We start from the raw sequence: 23,012 nt of genomic DNA, 5'->3' as shown, positions 1-23,012 counted from the left end.
GCAGTCGATTTGCAGGTGGAAAGCTGCTCCCGTGAAACCACTACACAAATCCCAGCCTCCTGGAAACAAGTTGAAGACCCAGAACCTGCGCAGAGTAGCTACTACAAGCATTAGTGGAGTCACACTCTTTTCAGGGCCCACAGCAGTTCCCCCACAAAGGGGCACATGGCCTCGTCTGGCTTGTCCTTCGCTCAGCCACTCCCCGCTTTTTATTATCGGGATTCAATAAGAGCAAACAGCTCCGAGCCGCTTCTTTTTCCCCGTGAGGAGGCTTCCCCATCTGCTAACAGAATCAAGAAATCAAATTAGTTCAGCCATTCCGCTCGCTTTCTCCGCAACACCACTATCGGCAGTCAGAGGTGAGTTCATCAGGGTTTGGCACTAATTTCTTGTCTTGTTTAAGTGACTCTGGGCAGTCATCTGATGCAATTTGCCCCTGCTCTGTGGCCAAAGGCTCCAAGTCCTGCCAGTCCCACCGGTGGTCCCATTAACAAGAAGTTCCTGGGAGGGAGAAAGAACTTTGATTGCTGCTGTGTCTGAGAGCAGAGAGGGCCACAGTCAGCGACAGGCCTCCAACTTCGTCCCTCCTGGATTATTTCTGAATGACGAACCTCTGTCTGACAGGTCTTACAGCACAGGAAGAAGTCTGCATGTTAGACATGGGTCATAGGATCATAGAGTTGGAAGGGGATGTACAGGCCATCTAGTCCAACCCCCTGCTCAATGCAGGATCAGCCTAGAGCAGTGGTTCCCAAACATTTTGGGCCACCGCCCCCTTGGTTCCACAAACTCAACCCCAGCGCCCCCTACCCTAATCCTATAAAAAGCATTTTTCAAAATAGGGGTTTTTTGCATGACTCACTAAACAAGGTAATAACAATAAAATTTCAAAACAGTAACAATTAATTGCACATCTATTCAAAATCAAATTAAAACGTTTTAGTTGAAATTTATTCAACAAAACTGATGAACTTGATCCAGTGGTACCAGCTCTTCAAAGTCTGGGAATAAATTCTGATTGTTTTCCCCAAATTTGCCGGCATGGTGCCATTGTTTGGTGCGTTGTAAATTAATGAATAGCACAGTTGAAGGGGCCCACCTCTAGCACCCCCTGCTGCCCCCTTGTCTCTTAGTGCCCCCCTAGGTAATCCTACCTCCCCCCAGGGGGTGGTACTGCCCACTTTGGGAACCACTGGCCTAGAGCATCCCTGACAAGTGTTTGTCCAGCCTCTGCTTAAAGTCTTAGGCAGGCTTCCAGCACAAAGAACCTATTTCTTGTGGGACCCATCCTGGAGTTGGGCGGTGGCTACTGAAGCTTCAGCAAGAGGCCACGGAAATGCTATCAACCCTTCACATGAACACCTGAAATGGCCTTACACTGAATCAGACCCTTGTTCCACCAAGGTCAGCATTGTCCACTCAGATGGGCAGCAGCTCTCCAGGGTCTCAGGCAGAGAACATAAGAACCATAAGAAAAGTCTTGCCGGATCAGAGTCAGACCAAGGCCTATCAAGTCCAGCATAGGGGGCATAAAAATATGACCTTCCAACTGCCTCTTATTTCTAGGTAAGGATGTCTGGGCCCTGACCTGGGTGTTCCAGGTTCTTCTGATCTCATCATAGCTCATGAAGGTAAGCAGGGTCAGTCCTGGTTTGTACTTGGATGGGAGATCACCAAGGAAGTCTGGGGTTGCTACCAAAAGGCAGGCAATGTTAAGCCACCTCTGAATGTCTCTTACCCTGAAAACCCCATGAGAGGTCACCATAAGTCGACTGCGACTTAACAGCTCTTTCCACCACCAAGGATGTCTGGGGTATATCAATATTTATATTTGTCTCTAAGCTGCCTTTCTCCATAGGTTGAGCTGCAACAAGAAAAGCCCATCCTGCGTAAGATTGGGAACCACCCCCCTTCCCCACAGTCTCCCCTTGTGTAGTATTGCCAACTTCAGGGGAGGGTGGAGTTTGGAGAGAGGAGGGCCCTCAGCAGGGATATGACACCATAGCGTCCTCCTTCCAAAGTTGCCATTTTCTCCAGGGGAGCTGACCTCTATAGTCTGGAGATCCATTATAATTTTGGGAGAACTCCAGGCCCCACCTGGCAATTGGCAACCCTATGTGAAAGGGAGAGGGAGCAGGCAAAACCAGATTCATTTATTTAAGAGGTTTGGTTATCCTGCCTTTCTGCTACAATGACCCCCAAGGCAGCTTTCAAACGTTAAAACAATATACAACAATAAACTCAGCGCAAAGGCAAAAAAACAAAGGCAATTAAAAAAGAAGAAACCTTGATAAATAATTCATCAGAAGCCGATTACAGCCAATTAAAATGAAATGCTCTTAAAATCCTGGGCAAACAGGACAGGCGTAGCCTGACCTCTAAAAGCTAATCCAGAGGGCGCTGGGCCAATCTGTGCAGAGAAGGAGGTCTATCTTTGGGGTACCTCAAGAGGTAAGACTCCTTCGCCCAGGAGCCCCCTGCCTGGCCTCAGAACTTGGAGGTGCCTGCAAAGAATGTAACTGATGGGCAGCTTTATCAGGCAGTCAGATAGGGTTGCCAACTCCAGGTTAGGAAGTTCCTGGAAATTTGGAGGTGAAGCTTGGGGAGGGACCTCAGTAGAGTATAATGTCATAGAGTTAGGGTTGCCAGCTCTGGGTTAGGAAATACCTGGAGATTTGGGGGGGTGGAGCCTGAGGAGGGAGGAGCTTGGTTATGGGAGAGATATCAATGGGGTATAATGCCATAGAGTCCAACTTCCAAAGTGGCTATTTTTTCCAGGTGAACTGATCTCTGTCGCCTGGAGACCAGTTGTAATCCCATGAGATCTCCAGCCATCACCTAAAGGTTGTCACAAACCCAAAAAAGAAGCTAAGCTGCAGAGTTCTAGTTATTAAAAAAAACAGCTATTATGGCTAACAGAAATTAATAAAGCAATTCTATGTATCTAAGGTAACAGTAATAGAACAAGCGCTGTAATTTACATGGACTGTTTTTATTGAATTCTTTTTGTAGAACAAATTGATATGTATAATGGCTTTCAAACACTGAATGGCAGTAATCATATGTGAAAATTTGCAAAATTGCAATATACATTTATTTTTGAAGTTGATTACAATATATGGTTAAAAATGAATTTAAAAATTGTAACCACCTAGAGGTTGGCAACCCTGCACAAAAGGAGCCATTTTCTCCAGGGGAACTGATCTCTGTTGCCTGGAGATCAGTTGTAATTCCAGGAGATCTCTGGGCCCCACCTGGAGGTTGGCAACCCTACACGCAGAACAGCACACACTGCCTGGATGTTGCCCTCTGGCTGGCTCTTGTTGGTGGCCTGCAAATCCTACTTATCTAGGGGTGGGGGGGGGGTCAAACTGTGCAACCAGTAGCCAGGAAATCAGGGGTCCTCAACCTTTTCAGCCTGCAAGCACCTTTGGAATTTTGGCACAGGGTGGTGGGTAGCGTTGCCAACCTCCAGGTACTAGCTGGAGATCTCCTGCTATTACAACTGATCACCAGCTGATAGAGATCAGTTCACCAGGAGAAAATGGCCGCATTGGCAATTGGACTCTACGGCATTGAAGTCCCTCCCCTCCGCAAACCCTGCCCACCTCAGGCTCCGCCCCAAAAATCTCCCATCGGTGGCAAAGAGGAACCTGGCAACCTTAGTGGTGGGCACAGCCACAAAATGGCTTGCCACAAAATGGCTGCCACAGCTTACCTTCAGTCACACAGTGATGATCCTGATGCTGTTGTAGTAGCTGCTGCCAAAACAACATTTTGAAAAACCTGCAAAAGCCCCACTTGGTCCCACCCACTTCCTAAAAAAAACCTCTTGGTGGGTGCCAGGAATGGTGTTGGCAGGCACCATGGCATCCATGGCCACCATGTTGGGGGGCCCTGCTGTAAATTGTGAGGAGCTGCCATCTTGGAGTGTGGTACTACTTCTCTCGTGCTTCTTTGCTGGACCCCAAATCCATTCCTGGTCCCATAAAATGCAGCCCAGGCTCCCAATGTTTCAGCCTTGGGAGGGGTGAAGCAAACACTGTCTGGTTCCGGCCAGATCCCATCATGACACTTGATACGTTAATGCAAAAATTATCGCTCCCACGTCCTCCTCGATTTCCCAGGACCGTGTTCCAGGAGGTCTCAGCCGGCACCTAGCCGTCCCCCCGGTGCAACCTCAGGCAGATGGCTCAGCCGTGGCCTTCCCTGCAGGATGGGGATAAGGGACGAGCCACCCTCCCTGATCATTTTGAGTGACATCAGCTTGGGTGGGTGGGCGAATCTCTTGGAATCCTCTCCTCCTGAAACTTGAGGCAGCAGAGAGAGAGAGAGAGAGAGGCTGATTGCAACATTAATTATGCATTTTTAAAAATCCCGACAGTTCAGGGGAAGGAAACAAGAAGCGGAGGGAAGTGCGCTCGGACTCCTTAATTGCATTTAATTTCTCCGCAGAGGCAAGAACAGGGAAGGGGAAAGGGTGTGAGAGAGGAGCGCAAGACGCCCTCCTTTGCATCCGGCTGCTGCGACGACTCCTGCCCCCCGTCCAAAGGCACCCATGGCTCCCTCGGCTCTGCTGCTCTGTCTTCTCTGGCTCCCGTTCACCTTCATGCTGCCAAGCACAGGTAAGGCAACTTGAGCAAAAGTTTTACAGAACTGTGTTCACCGTGCATGTTTGTGTCAAGACCTTGCAAGAAAATCTTCTGTGGGTTGAACTGGGAGAGAGGGGTAACTCTCTTTTCAAGGCAGCAGGAAGCCTGAGACCACTGCTGCTTCCGGTACCATTTCGTCCATTGTAAAAATGCCTGTGTGTCGATTATGGAAGAGCCCAGATAGGTAGCTGTTGGAGGGGCTGTGGCTTAGTGGTAGAGCATCTGCTGGGCATGCAGAAAGTCCCAGGTTCAATCCCCGGCATCTCCAGCTAAAAGGATCTGGTGGTAGGTGATGAGAATGACCTCCGCCTAAAACCGTTGGAGAGCCACTGCCAGTCTGAGTAGAGAATACTGACTGTGATGGACCAAGGGTCTGATTCAGTATAATGCAACTTCATATAGGGGAGGGGCTGTGTCTCAGTGGTAGAGCATCTGCTTGGCATGCAGAAGGTCCCAGGTTCAATCCCCAGCATCTCCAGTTAAAGGGACTAGGCATGTAGGTGATGTGAAAGACCTCTGCCTGAGACCCTGGAGAGCCACTGTCGCCGGTCTGAGTAGACAATACTGACTTTGATGGACTGATTCAGTATAAGGCAGCTTCATGTGTTCATGGTGGGTTAAATGGAATGTACTTAGGAGGGTTGGAAAAGTTGAGATGAAAGAACAGGAGCCCCATTGGTGAAGGTGACCCTAGAATTTGCAACCACATACCATGGTGGTGGCCACCAAGAGAGCCTGTGTGGTGTAGTGGTTAAGAGTGGTGGTTTGGAGCTGTGGACTCTGATCTCGAGAACCGGGTTTGATTCCCCCACTCTTCCACATGAGTGACAGACGCTAATCTGGTGAACTGGACTTGTTTCCCCACGCCTACACACGAAACCAGCTGGGTGACCTTGGACTAGTCACAGCTCCCTTAAAGTTCTCTCAGCCCCACCTATCTCACAGGATGACTTTTGTGGGGAGGGGTAGGGAAGGTGATTGTAAGCCAGTTTGATTCTTCCTTAAGTGGTAGAGACAGTCGGCATATAAAAACCAACTTTTCTTCTTCTTCATAGAAGGCTTTAAGTGGATTCTAGACTCATTCATGACAGAAAGGGCTTTTAGTGGCTAGTAGCTACATAGAACCTCCAGGTTTGGGCACAGTGTACTTGTGAGTATCAGATGCAGAGTACAAACAGCAAAAGGAGTGTGCTGTGTTTCTGAATTTCTCCGGGGCAGTTGGCTGGTTGCTGCTGGAAACCAAATGCTGGTCCCATTGCACTCCTGGTCTGACCTTGCAGGGCTGTTTATATGACTAAAGACATTCAGCAGGTGGGGAACCCAATTCTTTGATAAAAAGGCTAGCAGGTCTGATTCCAGAAGCATTTAATGTTAGATCTGAGACCAGTAGCACCTAAGTCCAGTAGCAGATCTGGCATCTGACAAAGGGAACTTTGACTCTCGAAAGCTCATTCCCCAAAATCTTGTTGGTCTCTAAGGTGCTCCTGGACTCAAATCTTCTGGCTTCTTATCATTCAAACCAACTAGGAAAAAAGATTGCAGACTTGGAAAAGTGACTATTGTTTGTAGAAAGAAAGCAATAAATCAATAAACCCCAGTTTTAAAATCCAACTTGGGCACCCCCTTCCTTGAGCTGTACCAACTTGGAACGAACGCTTGTGCCGAGGTCTCGATGGCGGAGAGTGACGGGGGCTGAAATTCTTGAACGGCAGCAATGGTGCCGAGAACAGATGAATTTGTTGATGTTCACACTTCCTGTTCCTGACAGCACAACACTCTGGGCAAACTAATGATCATCTGCTAATTAGGAGTCATTTGGTTTGCTAAGTGGTGGGAGCAGAATTTTGAGTCACTGGAAAATGTTGACAGGTGGGCATCTGTTGTGGTTCTGTCGCCATCTCAATTCAGGTCTGAGATTTTCTTTCATTCAGAGAACGTTGCAGGGTTCTCTTCCCCCCTAATGTGAACCCCATGGAAGAGAAGGCTTGGGGCAGGCAACATGTGCGTTTCCATGGGGATTGGGCATCCAGTGACATCGTGCGCACAATTACGAGGAACAAAACAACCCCAGGCTTTCTCTGAGGGTTGGGCCTCCCCTCAATCTTCTAAGACCCTTGGCATGACATCGGCCCACTAGGGCCAAGAGAAGGTTGCATTAACAGAAAGCAAGGCTGTGTTATGATGCAGGGGTTACAATCCTGACCGGGCACTGAGCCCTCTCAAAGGCATCCATGGTAGGTAGGGATGGGTCAGTTTCACTCCAGATACATTGGCCTGACCTGGATTTTCCCCATCTAAATATCCACGGCTCCTTTCACTATCCACATCCTTTCAGAGACTCACTTAAATTTTGCATCAACATACAAACCTGCCATATTCTGAGTTAGTCCATCTAGCTCAGTAGAGTCTTCTCTGAATAGCAGTGGTTCTCCAGGGGCTCGGGTCTTTCCCGGCATCGACATCCTTTAAATGGAGATGCTAGAGAATGATCATGGGAGCTTCTGTGTGCAAACTCTACACTCTGCCACTGAGCCACAACCTCTGCAAAACTCAGGAGAGAAGGATGCAAGCGATTTAAAGCCAGCGTGGTGTAGTGGTTAAGAGTGGTGGTTTGGAGCGGTGGACTCTGATCTGGAGAACTGGGTTTGATTCCCCACTCCTCCACATGAGTGGCAGACTCTAATCTGGTTAACTGGGTTGGTTTCCCCACTCCTACACATGAAGCCAGCTGGGTGACCTTGGGCTAGTCACAGTCTCTCAGCCCCACCTACCTCACAGGGTGTCTGTTGTGGGGAGGGGAAGGGAAGGTGATTGTAAGCTGGTTTGATTCTTCGTTAAGTGGTAGAGAAAGTTGGCATATAAAGACCAACTCTTCTTCTTCTTAAACTAAAATGCATGGGGTACGTAAAGTTGGAACAAATGACCCTGCCTTATGCTGAGTCAGGCCACTGGGACAGCTAGCTTGGCATCCTCAACTCCAACTGGCTCTCTGAGGTCTCAGGGAGATAAAAGTCTTCCTGAACACCTGCTACCTGAGAGACTGGAGACTGAACCAGAGATCTGCGCCATGCAAAGCCTGTGCTCCACCACTGAGCCACAAGCCCTCCCCCCGAGGGCCAAACTCTGCCTTCAAAATTGCTGGAACCCCGTGTGCTTCAGAAGAGACCACAACAGCAGCCGACCATGCTGTGCATTCAGAATGCCATGCTGCGGCGTTTGTAACAACACAGCGGTGCAGGAGATGCAGCGAAGGCCCACAGAACAGGGGCTCAGTGGAAGACCTCAGCGGATGGGATCACATGAGGTGGGCAGTCCTTGAGATAACCCAGCTCTTGACCACATGCATGAATTGTTCTTAGAAAGAAATGGGCCATTCTTTCAGCACAGGCAAAGCAGCAGTCTCTGTAGCCCAGCCAGAAATTCTGGTGCTGAACATACTTCAATTTCTGAGCAGCCTTTAAGGGTTGCCCCACATAGAGTACACTGCAGCAGTCTATCCAAGATGTGTCCAGAGCATTTATAGCTGTGGCCAGATCATGCCTTTCAAGAACATCTGTAAACATTGATAATTTAGCATCTACACTGAATCTTCCTGAACTGCACAGGGTAGAACCTGTCCCTAAACACACAGTGGTTTCGGTGGGCACCACCAGCATGGCATCTATGTTGCAATCCTGCATCCCTCACTGTCTTCAGCAACAGCAAGCTCCAGCCAGCCTTAGTTGCAGGGCAACTTTGCCTTCAAAGCAACCTTTTCTCGCACGGCAACTCAGGAGGAAAAAAGAAAGAAAGAAAGAAAGAAAGAAAGAAAGAAAGAAAGAAAGAAAGAAAGAAAGAAAGAAAGAAAGAAAGAAAGAAAGAAAGCCCAGTCAAAACACCCGATCTGCCGCCTGCAATTTGCCTCCCTGAACATGACTTCCTAACACTGGGGCCCAATTCACACTTTCCGATGCGGCAGCTAATTGGAATAGATCTGCAGGTACTTGGGGGGAAGCAGCCTTGGAGGTGGCTTTTCAAGCAACCCCTCTGCCTTTTCACACTGACTATAATTCCTCCCAGCTAGCAAGGCTCACGAGCCACAGGCAGCTGGAGGAAGAGCACAGGGAAAGAAGAGGAGAGAGAGGAAAACAAATTAGGGGAGTCAGCCACAAGCAGCCCGGCCAAGCAATCTCCCTTTGTCTCTTCCAAATGACCCTTAAAGAGCCAACTGGCAACTGGCGAGATCCACAGCTGGCCAGGATCGGCTGGCTCATGGATGGTTCACCTCTCCAAGAGCGTTGCTCTCTCTGGTGACAAAGATAGAGAGCACTTGAGCTGGGTTGCCAACCTCCAGGTGAGGCCTGGGGTTCTCCCTGAATTACGGCTGATCTCCAGGCAACAGAGATAAGTTTCCCAGGAGAAAATGGCTGCTTTGGAGGGTGGACTCTATGGCATGATACCCCACTGAGATCCTTCATCTCCCTAAACCCCAACCTCCCCAGGATCCACCACCCAAATCTCCAGGAATTTTCCACCCCAGAGGTGGCAACCTTAGTTGCCATGCTATGACTCTCTTTTGAGAGGACTTCTGCAATCACAAGGCCAGAAGCTTTTAAACCTCCATGGTCTGAGGCAGCTCTGTAAAACCTCCATGCTCAGAGGCAGTGTACCTGTGAGTTCCAGTTGCTGGGGGGGGGGTTAGCACTGGAGGGAGGCTATTGTCTTCTCTCTGCTTGATGGTTTCCTGGAGGGATCTGGTTGACCGCAATGGGAAACATGATTCTAGGGCAGATGCACCCGGCATTCTAACGTTCTTAAAAGGTTCTTGAGAATGGGAGAGGAGAGGGGAGCAAAGGTGGGGAATTGCCCGAGGGCCCCACAAGGCTGGGGGTCCCTGCATATTGATTCATGTTGCCTAAGGTTAGGAGACAAAGAGGCTGTTCCCACCCAAGTACTGATCTTCAGGGCAGAGGTTCATGGAGTCTATGAGGAAGTCTTCTTGCCGATCGAGTGAACCGGGGTTTGTGGTTCTTAATGAATTTATCATAATTAACCACTACACAATAAGAGATATCATGCATTTATTATGTCGCTGTTCCATAAACTTAAATACATTATGGCTTGCATCCAGACTAGGTGTCTCAATAGGCACAGGGATTTATGCCCATGAAGCACAATTCCCCTACACACACACACACACACACACACACACACACACACACACACACACAAACACGGCAGCCCAAAATGCCCCTGAAATCCTGTTATTGTGGAAGAGGGAAGAACAGGATTTTGGGGGGGGGGGATTGGGTCTGCCATAGGAGGAAAGAATTGTGCTCCGTGGCTAAAAAATCTTTATGCTTGCAAAACATTTCTTTGGATCCAATCCTGTGATGTCTACTGGCAGCATTTGGGGAGGGGGTGCAGGAGGATGACCCCAGACTATTTTGCCCCCCACCAGCCCAGGGCGATCGTTTGTGTCCCCGAAGGATGGCTTATCAAAGAACCTGGATTTTATGTCTGCCCAGCAGACAACACACTTGATGTGTGGTGATAGGGAGGCTGAAACTCCAGTCCAGAGACCCTTGGGAAGTGTCAGTCTGGGAAGAGGCTGCAGCTCTCCAAGGCTGTTTTTTTTCAGAGCCCCCCCCCAAAGTCTATGGCCCCCAGGAGTAAACCAAATCCTCCCATCTCCTCCACTCCCACAGTTCCTACAGACAACAGACAGCAGCGGGCTCTGCAGAGATGTGTTGCACTTTGCTTGATTTCACACACACGGTTGTTTGTCACCAAGGCAGGGCAAGGAGGGAGCCCACGTGTCTACATGGAGCAGAATAGGGAAGGAGGAGGATCCAGTTCCCCCAGAAAAGCTGCTGCGACTGGTTGCGCCAAGTTGGTCTGACTTGGAGCGGTTTCTTTCTGCTTACACCATTTGAACCATCTTTTCCTGGTGTGATGGATGAAGACAACTATTTACCATGTGGGGGCTCTTTTAGTGTTGCCAAACTCCAGATCTCCCGCTATTACAACAGATGTCCAGACAATAGAGATATTTTCCCTGAGAAAATGGCTGTGTTGGAGGATGGACTCTATAGTATTGAACCCTGCTGAGGTCTCTCCCCTCCCCAAACCCCTCCGTCCCCAGACTCCATCCCCCAAATCTCCAGGAATTTCTCCACCAGGAGTTGACAAGCCTAGGCAAACTTCCCTTGCCTGATATTCTCACATTCGGCAGTTGTGGAAAGCACAGGTGTGTAGCCTGTTCAAACTATGAGCTCTCAACAGCGTTGGGGCCTAAACATATCCATTTTTAAAAGACTAAAAACCTTAACCATCATCCTGAACCAGCGTGGCGTAGTGGTTAAGAGCGATGGACTCTGATCTGGAGAACTTGGTTTGATTCCCCACTCCTTCACATGAGTGCTGGACTCTAATCTGGTGAACCGGGTTGGTTTCCCCACTCCTACACATGAAGCCAGCTGGGTGAACTTGGCCTAGTCACAGCTCTCTCCAAACTCTCTCAGCCCCACTTACCTCCCAGGGTTTCTGTTGTGGGGAGAGAGGAAGGGAAGGTCTTTGTAAGCCCTTCTTCTTCTCCTTCTCCTCCTCTTTCTTCTCCTTCTCCTTCTCCTTCTCCTTCTTCTCCTCCTCCTCCATTTTTCCCTTTGAAAGGTCAGTTTGGGAAAACATAAAATCTGAGTTCTCCGAGGAAGAGAGTTAATGCCAAGAAAACATGCCCAACAATATGCCACATTTTGTTTTCCAGCGTCTCAGAAAATCACCAACAGAACGGCTGGCTCCAGTGAGGCCACCTTTCACCAGCTGTCCAATTACCTGCTGACCAACTACAAGAAAGGTGTCCGGCCCGTGAAGGACTGGAGGAGGACCACCAACGTGGCCATAGACGTCATGGTCTACGCCATCCTCAGTGTGGTATGTTCCTGGGCCCTGCTCCAAGGCATGTGGGCCTAGCTCTCCCGTCACTCTGGTTTAGTGGGAGTGAGACCACTAACACAATCCATCAAGATTTGGAAAATGTTTTCAGTCAACAGAGAAATATTTGGAGGTATTAAAGAAGTTTGTCACCAATGTTTAGTGAGTGTCATATCAGAATCTGAATTTGGTTTACTGTTTGAGAGGGTAGCCGTGTTGATCTGCAGTCGAAGAGCTAGATTCAAGTCCAGTAGTACCTTAGAGACCAACAAGATTTCCAAGGTATAAGCTTTCGAGAGTGAAAACTCCCTTCATCAGATATCTGATGAAGGGAGCTTTGACTTTCAAAAGCTTATACTACAGCATGGTTTGATTCCCCTCTCCTCCACATGAAGCCTGCTGGCGACCATTTTATAGACGCACTTGCTGGAAAGCTGGGCTGGCCAGTTGCTTTCCTGGTGAGCAAACCCAATGGGAAACTTGAGGTTGTCGCTGTGTAATTTTGAACACATGCCTCCTTGAGGGGAGTCAGCCCCTTGTCCATCTGGCCCAATGTTGCCCACTCTTGCCGGCAGCAACTCTCCAAGGCATCAGGCAGAGAATTACCTTTCCTAGCCCTGCTGCTCCAGTAGATGTCCATGATGGAGCCCTGTCATGGGACATGTAGACCAGGTCGCACACATGAAACTGCCTTATACAGAATCAGGCTTTTGGTCCATCAAGGCCAGTATTGTCTACTCAGACTGGCAGCAGCTCTCTAGGATCTCAGACTTTCACATCACCTACTACTGATGCCAGGGATTGAACCTGGGACTTTCTGCATGCCAAGCAGATGCTCCACCACTGAGACACAGCCCCTCACTTCCTTTCAGCTAGGTGGGCAAGCAAGGTAGATACCTTCTGCATCACTAACCTCTTCTCTGCTTTGAACAGGATGAGAAAAACCAAGTTCTGACAACATACATCTGGTACAGACAGGTAAGAAGAAGAAGAGGTTTTTCATACCCCATTTTTCTCTACCTTTTAAGGAGGCTCAAATCATAAAATCATAGAGTTGGAAGGGGCCATACAGACCATCTAGTCCAACCCCCTGTTCAATGCAGGATCCGCCTAGAGCATCCCTGACAAGTGCTTGCCCAGACTCTGCTTAAAGACTGCCAGGGAGGGGGAGCTCACCACCTCCCTAGGTAGCTGATTCCACTGTCGAACAACTCTTGCTGTAAAACAATCGGCTTACAATCTCCTTCCCTTCCTCTCCCCACAACTACCTCCCCAAGACACCTTGTGAGGTAGGTGGGGCTGAGAGAATTCAGAGAAAACTGTGACTAGCCCAAAGTCACCCAGCTCATGTGGGTCTTTGTTTAATGTTCTGTGGCTCATATTAGGTGATTCTGCTTGGTCCACCTATCTAGAAAATGTCTGGGTTCTATACGTCTGCAGGACTGAAGTCGCTGCCAAGCGTAGTACGCTACAGTGCAAGGATTCAATAATCCAATGATTTGAAATATCAGATGTATGAACATCTGCTGTTTAAGTTTGGAACTTCTTTAAACTTTTCTTGGAAGACAGACATGGGGGGAGGGGGCAGAGGGCAGCAGCTACCATGTGCCCGTGTCCAGCTTAAGAGTAACTCAGAGAGTGGATGGTGTAGACAACTGGGGGAAAATAGGTTTGCACTTGATTATTTGAGTCACTGAGGAAAACTGGGTGGGAGGGTGTGAAAGAGGGTTGGAGGATGGGAACTATGTTTTTTTTTATGGCCAACAGATGTAAAAGAACCCCGTGGCGCAGAGTGGTCAGCTGCAGTACTGCAGTCAAAAGCTCTGCTCACAACCTGTGTTCGATCCCAACGGAAGTTGGTTTCAGGTAGCCGGCTCAAGGTTGACTCAGCCTTCCAACCTTCCGAGGTCGGTAAAATGAGTACCCAGCTTGCTGGGGGTAAAGGGTAGATGACTGGGGAAGGCACTGGCAAACCACCCCATAAACAAAGTCTGCCTAGTAAACGTTGGGATGTGACGTCACCCCATGGGTCAGTAATGACCCGGTACTTGCACAGGGGACTACCTTTACCTTTAACAGATGCAAAGGATGGAGCCAGGATGTCCTTTGCTCCCAAATGGTCCAGAATAGCCCCTCCCCACCCCAAGTCTTTCAACCTGCCCACAGGTCAAACCCTCTTTCCCCCCTTCCCACTCTGCAGTGTTGGACTGATGAGTTTCTGAAGTGGAACCCAGAGGATTTCGACAACGTCACCCAGATGTCCATTCCCACGGAAGCCATTTGGGTCCCTGACATTCTGATCAATGAATTGTAAGTGGAGCAAAACATCCTGGGACCTCTCCATTTCCACTGTTTTTTTGGGGGTGTCAACAGGCTGGAGTTAGGCTGGAGGGCTTATCCCCCCACCCCATTTCCCCTTCACCGCTTTCTGCTTTGTATTCTTGGCCACGCTCCCCGGTTGGCTCCAAGCTGGCACCCTCTTCTGTGTACTGTATATTGCAGATGGGGAGAAGGCTGAGCTATTGGGCCGGTTCCAGTTGTAGAAAATGATAAACACTCATAATTACCCTTGCCGGTTTGGGCGTGGGATTCAGATATTCCGAGGAAGTCTTTGTCGAGGAGAGAGGAACAATGCAGGGCAGCTGCAGAACCGTCAACCCGTACTCGGGAGAGAGAAAAGAGAGAAGGGGGAACAAGAGCTATTGTTACAACCACCCTTCTGTTGCTACCATGAGGAGAAAGTCCTTGTTGCAGGGAAGGAAACCCCTTTTCAGATTCCTTTTCTGAAACCAAACCTCACAGTGGGCTCTCTGGAATGCATCAGAAGAGAGCTGCTGCTTCGTAGAATCATAGAATCATAGAGTTGGAAGGGACCACCAGGGTCATCTAGTCCAACCCCCTGCACAATGCAGGAAACTCACAACTACCTCCTCCCCCCCCATCCCCAGTGACCAGAAGATGGCCAAGATGCCCTCCCTCTCATCATCTGCCTAAGGTCACAGAATCAGCATTGCTGACAGATGGCCATCTAACCTCCTCTTAAAAACCTCCAGGGAAGGAGAGCTCACCACCTCCTGAGGAAGCCTGTTCCACTGAGGAACAGCTCTGACCGTTAGAAAATTCTTCCTAATGTCTAGAAGAAGAAAGAAAGAAAATATCAGGGCTATGAGGTTCAGGGAGAGGGAGATGGTGGAGAAGAAAGCCAGTCTAGGGACTGTCCACACCATTAGGGTGGACCAGAGTGATGGGAGGAAGTCTGTCTTGTCCTGGAAGCATCATTGCTTGCATTCAGCAAAGAATTCACAGGAGTCTGCATGAAGCTACAGAAATGGGGAAGTTCTGCACCTAGGATTTCAAAGATGAGCACATGGACAATTGTCCAACAGTTAAACTGTTTGCAGCGAAATTAAATATATTATAGGAGCTTTCTATACAATGCACTAGAAGCTGCTGCCATTGGCTCGGGCCCCACAGAGGATTTTGGGGGACCAAAGGTGTGTGTGTGATATTGATTTATTCCCCTTCTCACTGCAGATCAGTGCTCCCACCTGTTGTTCTTGGGGGTCCCCTTCCATGGCATACCCCACCACTCTGAAGCCTGCTCTCTCACATAACTCTCTGTGTGCATGGGGGGGGGGTTGCATTTACAGTCCTTGTCCCTGTTAGCCTATTGGACAAGAACCGAGGCCTTCAAGGTCCAAGCACTGAGAATGAAAGCTGTCCCTTGCAGACTGAGCAGGGGTCTGCCCAATCTGCAGGATGGATGCTTCCTGTATAAACAGCTCTCTTCTTTCAGCTGAGGGGTGGTTCAATAGCCATGGCAACCAATCAGGGGCAGCAGCAGCCACTGAGCAAGAGGTCTATCAGTTTGGCGAAGCTGGCAAAAGCAATTGTCTAATGGGATTATGACTTCTTCTTTTTTGCAGTGCACACCCAGGGCCATTTTGCAATGCAATTATTGTTCCCATGAAAAAAATCATAGTTTAGAAAAGAGGTTTTTGGCCACAGAAATATCAAGAATTAAAATGCCAAATGTGAAGGGTTGCTGTTTGGTTGCAAAAAGATGCCACAGTTTCCATTGCTGGGAAGCTTTTGCAAACTGCCAAAAAGTTCTCGCATTTTGAGATGTGGAATTCAGAACTGCCATCTTCCATCACCGGCTTCCTTGGGTGGCAACCAAGAGACCTGTAGCCAAAATCCTGTAGCAGATCAGCTTGTTGTGTCTGAGCATTTTCCTTTGTCTGGCAGTGTGGATGTGGGGAAGTCCCCCAACATTCCCTATGTCTACATTCTCCACACTGGAGAGGTGCAGAACCTCAAGCCGGTCCAGGTGGTTACCGCCTGCAGCCTGGACATCTACAACTTCCCCTTCGACTTGCAGAACTGCTCCCTGACCTTCACCAGCTGGCTGCATAACAGTAGGTGGTGGACTGTGTGGGTTTCAGCCTGGAGGTGTCTTGCATGTTGGTCATCGTGGGGAGAACAATTGAGAGATAACTAAATGGGGAGGGTGCCACACCCCTGTCTTATTGCAAGGATGCCCTTTATTGTTTCAGCACTCCCTCGCTGCTCATGGGTTAGGTCTATCGCTGGCTACTTGCATCAAAAACTAAATGCAAGTAAATCTGTTGAAAAATTTTTTGGGAAAAATTCGGATCCGGCAAAATTCAGCCCATTTTTATTCGGGAAATGCCAAAGTCCAAACTCCCCCGATTCGGATCCGTGGAATTCGGCACTCAATTCGGAGTTCGCGAATAAATTCGGCCATTGAGGTCCCCTCAAGCTACACTGAAAGTTTGGTACCTCTACCTCCAAAAATGCCCCCCCCCCGAGTTGTGGAAAGCTGCGAATGTGCACACGCACTCCCCCCCAACCACAGGGATCTCTCTCACACACAAACAGACACTCCCAGTCTCTCTTTCTCTCCCCGGGCTGTGCAGTGGCTGGGGTCATGCACTCATCCACGACTGATTGGCCAGAAGAAGACCCAGCTTGGCCACCGATTGGCCGCAGGAGAATGCTGCTTTGGGGGCGCTGAACTTGTATGAATTTATCCGAGTTCGGTTCGTCGTTTTCCCGTCTTTTTTTGACTTTGGTTCTACCCGAAGTAGAAACCGCTGAATCAGGGAAAATTCGGCTGTTTTTCTTGTCGGATTGAACTGAATCGACAGCCCTAAATGCAAGTTCCATCTTCGGTGGCAATCTCCACCTCGTTCTGATTGTAAGGGACAACTGGGGCCACTGCCGGAGACAGGGAGAGCTAGGTATGAAGGTGCCACCAGGGTCATCTAGTCCAACCCCCTGCACAATGCAGAAAATTCACAAATACCTCCCCCACACCCCCAGTGACCCCTACTCCATGCCCAGAAGATGGCCAAGATGCCCTCCCTCTCATCATCTGCCTGAGGTCATAGAATCAGCATTGCTGACAGTTGGCCATCTAGCTTCTGCTTAAAAACCTCCAGGGAAGGAGAGCTTACCACCTCCCGAGGAAGCCTGCAGAGATAGTTTTTGTGGTTCTCATTACTCTTGCAGCGATCTTGAGATTCATGTTCACAGGCCCATAATAATCACCAAAGGTAAAGAGAGATGCCAAGTTGCAGTCGATTTATGGGGTTTTCAAAGCCAGAGACTGACAGAGGTGGTTGGCCACTGCCTGCCTCTGCGTGGCAAGCCCAACCCTTGGTGGTCTCCCATCCAAATACTAACCATGGCTGACCTTGCCTAGGGTCTGAGCTCTGGCAAGATCAGGCTAGGCTAGGATATCTAGGAAATCCCCAGGCTTAAGAAAATCAAATTCTGGCTGGATTTGCACCCCCCCTCCCACTGACATTTAGTGAGGGCCAGCAATGATGCAAAGGTGCCCATCAACCAATCATAAGGAAATAGGCATGGCATGAAGAGGGGAGGGATTTCCAGGAGAAGGTGGGTGACCTCTTTCCTTCTTCTCCGCTGTCCCCCAGTCCGAGACATCAACATCTCTCTGTGGCGGTCCCCAGAGGCTGTGAAAACCGACAAGAGCGTCTTCATGAACCAGGGAGAATGGGAGCTTCTGCACGTGCTGAGCCATTTCCGGGAGTTTAGAGTGGAGGACACCTCCAGTGAGAGTTACGCAGAGATGAAGTTCTTCGTAAGGAAGTGTGGTGGGCCTGGTCTCAGTGGAAGGAGCCGGAGGGGTCGGGAGGGAGGGGCAGAACTTCGGAGGCAATGGCAGTGGGTTAGGTTTTGACGGGGGACATTCCAAAGGTGGCATGGCCGTGCGTCATGGAGCTGCTCCCCCAAATTACCTCCAATAGCAGCCTCACTAAATGCAAGTCCAAAGGAAAGTAGATATACATCCCTTTTCAATGTTTAGAAGAAGAGTTGGTTTTTATATGCCGACTTTCTCTACCAAACCGGCTTACAATCACCTTCCCTTCCCCTCCCCACAACAGACACCCTGTGGGGTAGTTGGGGCTGAGAGAGCTCTAACAGAGCTGTAACTTGCCCAGGGTCACCCAGCTGGCTTCGTGTGTAGGAGTGGGGAAACAAATCCAGTTCACCAGATTAGCCTCCACTGCTCATTTGGGGGAGTGGGGAATCAAACCCGGTTCTCCAGATCAGAGTCCACCACTCCAAACCATCCCTCTTAACCATTACACCAACATCCAGCCATCAACAGCTGGAGATTTTTCTCTGGGCAAGGAGAAATGCAAAAAGCCAGGACTCTTGCTTGAGGTGCATGGATCCAGCATCTTGTACATGCCTCTTTCTGGCAATACGAAGGGAGATGCCCCTTTCCCTTTCCTGCCCATTTTTGTGGTGCTAGAATGTAAACAGGGAAATGTCACGCTGGATGCAGGAAGGACCCCTTTCAGGGGAGAAAGGGTTAATCTTGCCCGACTGCAGTGTTCCCCTCCCCCCCCCCAGCAAACAAAAGGGACAAATATTTCAGCAGGGAGAGAGATGTGGGCACCAATGCCTGTCCCGGTGGGATCAGCTCTGCCTCCTCCCTGCTTAGTCAGGCGCCAGGCGCTGTGCAGCTTTTGGCTCATGTCACAGTTTGGACTGGCACAAACAGCGTTAAATGAGCTCTAATGGGTTTGGGGGAGAGCCAGCTAACCATTAGCCTTTGTCCCAAGTTGGGCCTTGCTCCTGCCCCAGCCCACAGCCTCCCCCTTTCTCTGTGCCGGCAGGTGGTCATCAGGAGACGCCCGCTCTTCTACGCCGTCAGCCTGCTCCTCCCCAGCATCTTCCTGATGGTGATGGACATTGTGGGCTTCTACCTGCCCCCTGACAGTGGGGAAAGGGTCTCCTTCAAGATCACCCTGCTGCTGGGTTACTCGGTCTTCCTGATCATCGTGTCTGACACCTTGCCAGCCACTGCCATTGGGACCCCACTGATCGGTAAGAGCAGGGGCCCGCCAGCAAGGTCTGTTGCTGGTGTGAAGGTGCAAATGGATATAAAGATGTCAAGAAAATAGGTGGGATGTCATCCCTGGACAGATGCAGGAGATTAGCCCATCATCTCAGCTGGCTTTGTGAGATCAGGCACACCTCAAGGGGGCTGGGGACCAGCCTGCTGAGGAGGGAGGGGGCGTGGCTCAGTGGAAGAGCCTCTGCTTGGCATACAGAAGGTCCCTGGTTCAGTCCCTGACATCTCTAGTTAAAAAGGACCAGTCAGTAGGTGATGTAAAAGACCTTGACCTGAGACCCTGGAGAGTGGCTGCCAGTCTGGGTAGACAATGCTGACCTTGATGGATCGATGGTCTGATTCAGTATAAGGCAGTTTCATGTGTTCTGGGGAGGGGTCATGGCTCAGTGGTAGAGCATGCGCTTGATAAGCAGAAGGTCTCAGGTTCAATCCCTGGCATCTCCAGTTAAAAAGATCAGATATTAGGTGACATGAAAGACCTCTGCTGAGGGACTGGAGACCTGCTGCCAGTCCAAGTAGACAATACTGACCTTGATGGACCAATGGTCTGATTAAGTAGAAGGCAGCTTCATGTGTGTTTGTGTGTGTGTGTGTGTGTGTGTGTGTGAGAGAGAGAGAGAGAGAGAGAGAGAGAGAGAGAGAGAGAGAGAGAGAGAGAGAGAGAGCTAAGAGCAGTTGATGACTTGGTTTTGGAAGCGCTGTTTGGATGGCAGCTGGAGCCACCACAATTTAGGCACAAGTAGGATGACAATAAAAGCAACCTGAAGGCCCTTCAAGGTGTGCCAAAGTAGGGCGAAATTCCAACACAGGGGAGCTTCAGCTGAAGAGCTTTAGAAGAGTCCATTGGGCAGGAGCAATTGGGAGTTCTGATCTTTGGTGAGACCTGAAGGAGCTGGGGCAGGGGAATGAAGAACAGGACTATCTGTGTTCTCCCCTGTCTTGAGTCAGCTAAGAAAGGGCCTTGATTGATTTCCCTCCTCCAGGGGTCTATTTTGTGGTCTGCATGGCCCTGCTGGTCATCAGCTTGACAGAGACCATCCTCATTGTGCGGCTGGTTCACAAGCAGGATCTGCAGCCTCACGTCCCCGACTGGGTGAAGCACTGGGTATTGGAGCGAGCTGCCGTCCTGCTCTGCATCAGAGGCAGAAATACCTTCTGCCCTGTCCGCACTCGCAGTTCGGACATCTCCCGGAACGTGGAGAACAACGACAGCACAGGTGAGTGGCAAACCGAAGCCCCAATCATCAGGGCACACACCCGCGATTATTATTTGTTCCATGAGGTGGTGAACATAAAAAACATTAAAACATTTGAGCAATTAAAATGCAGTTAAAATGATAACATAATCCAGTTAAATGCATAAATAAACAGCGCTAGAAGGAGGGCCCGTAACTGTTATTGGGAATACGCTAGATGAAACAGAAAAGTTGTTATCTGCTGGGAAAAGACACCAAGAGAGAGAAACAGATGAACCTCCCAGGGGAGGGAGTTCCAAAATTTTGGTGTCATGCCTGAGAAGTCCCTTTCTCAGGTTGCCACCTGTCTGGCCTCAGATGGCAGGGGCAACCAGAGCAGGGCTTTTGAAGATGATCAGAGTGAACTGGTAGGTTCATATGGGAGAAAGTTGTCCTTAAGGTATGTTGGTCCCAGGCCATACAAGGCTTTAAAGGTCAATGCCAGCACCTTGAATTGACCCCACAAGCAAACTAGAAGCCAGTGTAGATGGAATAAGACTGGAGTTTTTTTGGTGCCACAACCCAAAAGGCCCTTTCTTGGGTTGCTGTCCATCTAACTTCAGATGGTGGGGGAACCAAATCAGGGCCTCCCAAGATGACTATATGGGTAGGTTGATATGGGAAGGTTCATATGAGAGGAGGTGGATGGTTCTTTCTCATTTCAGATCTAACTAATATCATGGAGGGAAACCTTATCAAGAACTGCTTGTAATGAGCAAAGCTGAGTACTGACATCAATTGGCCCTCAATTCCAGCACTCAGCTCGAACACAGTTCCCAAACTGGGTTCCCTTACTTGGATTCCAGCTTTACTGAGAAGCCAGCGTGGTGTAGTGGTTAACAGCGGTGGTTTGGAATGGTGGACTCTGATCTGGAGAACTAGGTTTGATTCCCCACTCCTCCACATGAGTGGTGGACGCTAATCTGGTGAACCAGGTTGGTTTCCCCACTCCTCCACATAAAGCCAGCTTGGTGACTTGGGCCAGTCACAGCTCTCTTAGAGTTCTCTCAGTCCCACCCAGCTCACAGGGTGCTTGTTGTGGGGAGGGGAAGGGAAGGTGATTGTAAGCTGGTTTGATTATGCCTTGTGGTAGAGAAAGTTGGCATATAAAAACCAACTCTTCTTCTTCTTCTCTGTCTTCATCCACTCCTGCAGCCAAACTGAACCACTACAGTGGTGAAACCATGCGTGACTATGATGGCGCAGCAAGCGGGACAGTGCCCCACGCACCGGGAGAGGGCTCACACGTGTTTGAAAACATCTTTCAGGAGATTGCTGCCATCCGCCAGTTCCTGGAGAAGCGGGACGAATTCCGCGACATTGCCCGTGAATGGCTGCAGGTGGGCTACGTCCTGGATGTACTGCTCTTCCGGGCCTACCTGGTCGCAGTGCTGGCCTACAGCGTCACCCTGGGTACTCTGTGGTCCATCTGGCAGTATGCCTGAGACACCCCCTCCCACCATGTAGGCCATCTGCAGATGAGTCTCACGCTCAATGAGTCTTTTGGAGATGCTCTGGCTCCCCAGTATCTATTTAACAATGAAAACCCAAGCTTTGAGGTTCTTCTTCTCTTAAGATTCGGGGCCTCCATTGACTCTTAAAACCAGTCAATGTGTATCTGTTTCAATGCTCACGTTGCAATGTTCCTCAAGCTGGGCCGTGTCCCCCACTCACAGTTGTCCAAAAACATGGAAAGACCTACCATTGCTCCTAAATGACATCTTAAAATATACGTCTTACGATGCATGCCAGTCAAAAAACTGCCAGGAAAAACCTTCAAGGGTGATCTCTGTTTCAGGGATCCAGACCAGGTGGGCAAAGCAGAGGAAGAGTAAACTTTCTCCAAAAGGAGGGGCCAATTAACCCCTTGTTTGGCCTTTCCAGCCATGCTCCTTCCTTGACAATGTTCCCTTTTGGAGCAGAACCTTTCCCAGCTCCATCTCTGAGCCACCAAGTCCCAGCTTGGCCATATCCTGGCACCTCAGCCATTTTGCCCCGTCAATACCTATTGCAAGTCTCTCCAGCTGAGGAAGTCCAGTTTCTAGGTACCAGGAAAAGAAGGTTCCTCTGTGCAGACTCAATGACGGTGGTGGTGGTGGGCTCATATCTATAAACTGACGCCACCTCTCCCCTGATAGATGTTTCGCTTTCTTTAATTTGTGCTTGGCATTCCAGCAGCTCATGTTCCACCAAACTTCTTTCTCTCTTCCTTGCCCTTCAAGTCTTTTCTTGTTCGGGACTGTACTTTTCAGCCATCTAGAAATATTTCCGTCATTCATTCTCCAGACTGGATAATACTGAGACTGTTTACCCATTTTTGTAAATAGCATTCTATGCCACCTGTACAGTGGGTGGTGACTGGCGCTAATCTTGCCCCTGCACCATCTTGTCAAGCAAACTATTTTTCTCTCGATCATAGAATCATAGAGTTGGAAGGGGCCATACAGGCCATCTAGTCCAATCCCCTGCTTAATGCAGGATCAGCCTAGAGCATCCCAGGCAAGTGATTGTCCAGCCTCTGCTTAAAGACTGCCAGTGAGGGGGAGCTCACCACCTCCCTAGGTAGCTGATTTCACTGTCGAACAACTCTTGTTGTACAAAACGTTTCCCAAATATCCAGCCGGGACCTTTCCTCCCACAATTGAAACCCATTATTGCGAGTCCTATCCTCTGCTGCCAACAGGAACAGCTCCCTGCCCTCCTCTAAGTGACAGCCCTTCAAATACTTAAGGAGAGCAATCATGTCCCCACTCAGCCTCCTCTTCTCCAGGCTAAACATTCCCAGCTCCCTCAGCCTTT

The 23,012-nt window shown here is 49.5% G+C and overlaps 1 protein-coding gene across 1 annotated transcript; it reads left to right on the top strand.

Annotated features, from left to right (window-relative positions):
• The first annotated feature begins 3,866 nt into the window (after positions 1-3,866).
• Positions 3,867-21,658, top strand: LOC130487349 (5-hydroxytryptamine receptor 3A-like). The gene is given in 11 exon segments (XM_056860840.1): positions 3,867-3,902; positions 4,456-4,539; positions 4,541-4,625; positions 11,398-11,564; positions 12,498-12,542; positions 13,765-13,874; positions 15,813-15,982; positions 17,528-17,694; positions 18,740-18,950; positions 19,962-20,195; positions 21,369-21,658. Coding segments are annotated over 11 exon segments (1,599 nt in total).
• Positions 21,659-23,012: the final 1,354 nt, after the last annotated feature.

Source organism: Euleptes europaea, chromosome 14, assembly GCF_029931775.1.
Source record: "Euleptes europaea isolate rEulEur1 chromosome 14, rEulEur1.hap1, whole genome shotgun sequence".
Lineage (NCBI taxonomy): Eukaryota > Metazoa > Chordata > Lepidosauria > Squamata > Sphaerodactylidae > Euleptes > Euleptes europaea.
The sequence above is the reverse complement of the archived record's forward strand: the minus strand, read 5'-3'. Positions and strand labels throughout refer to the sequence as shown.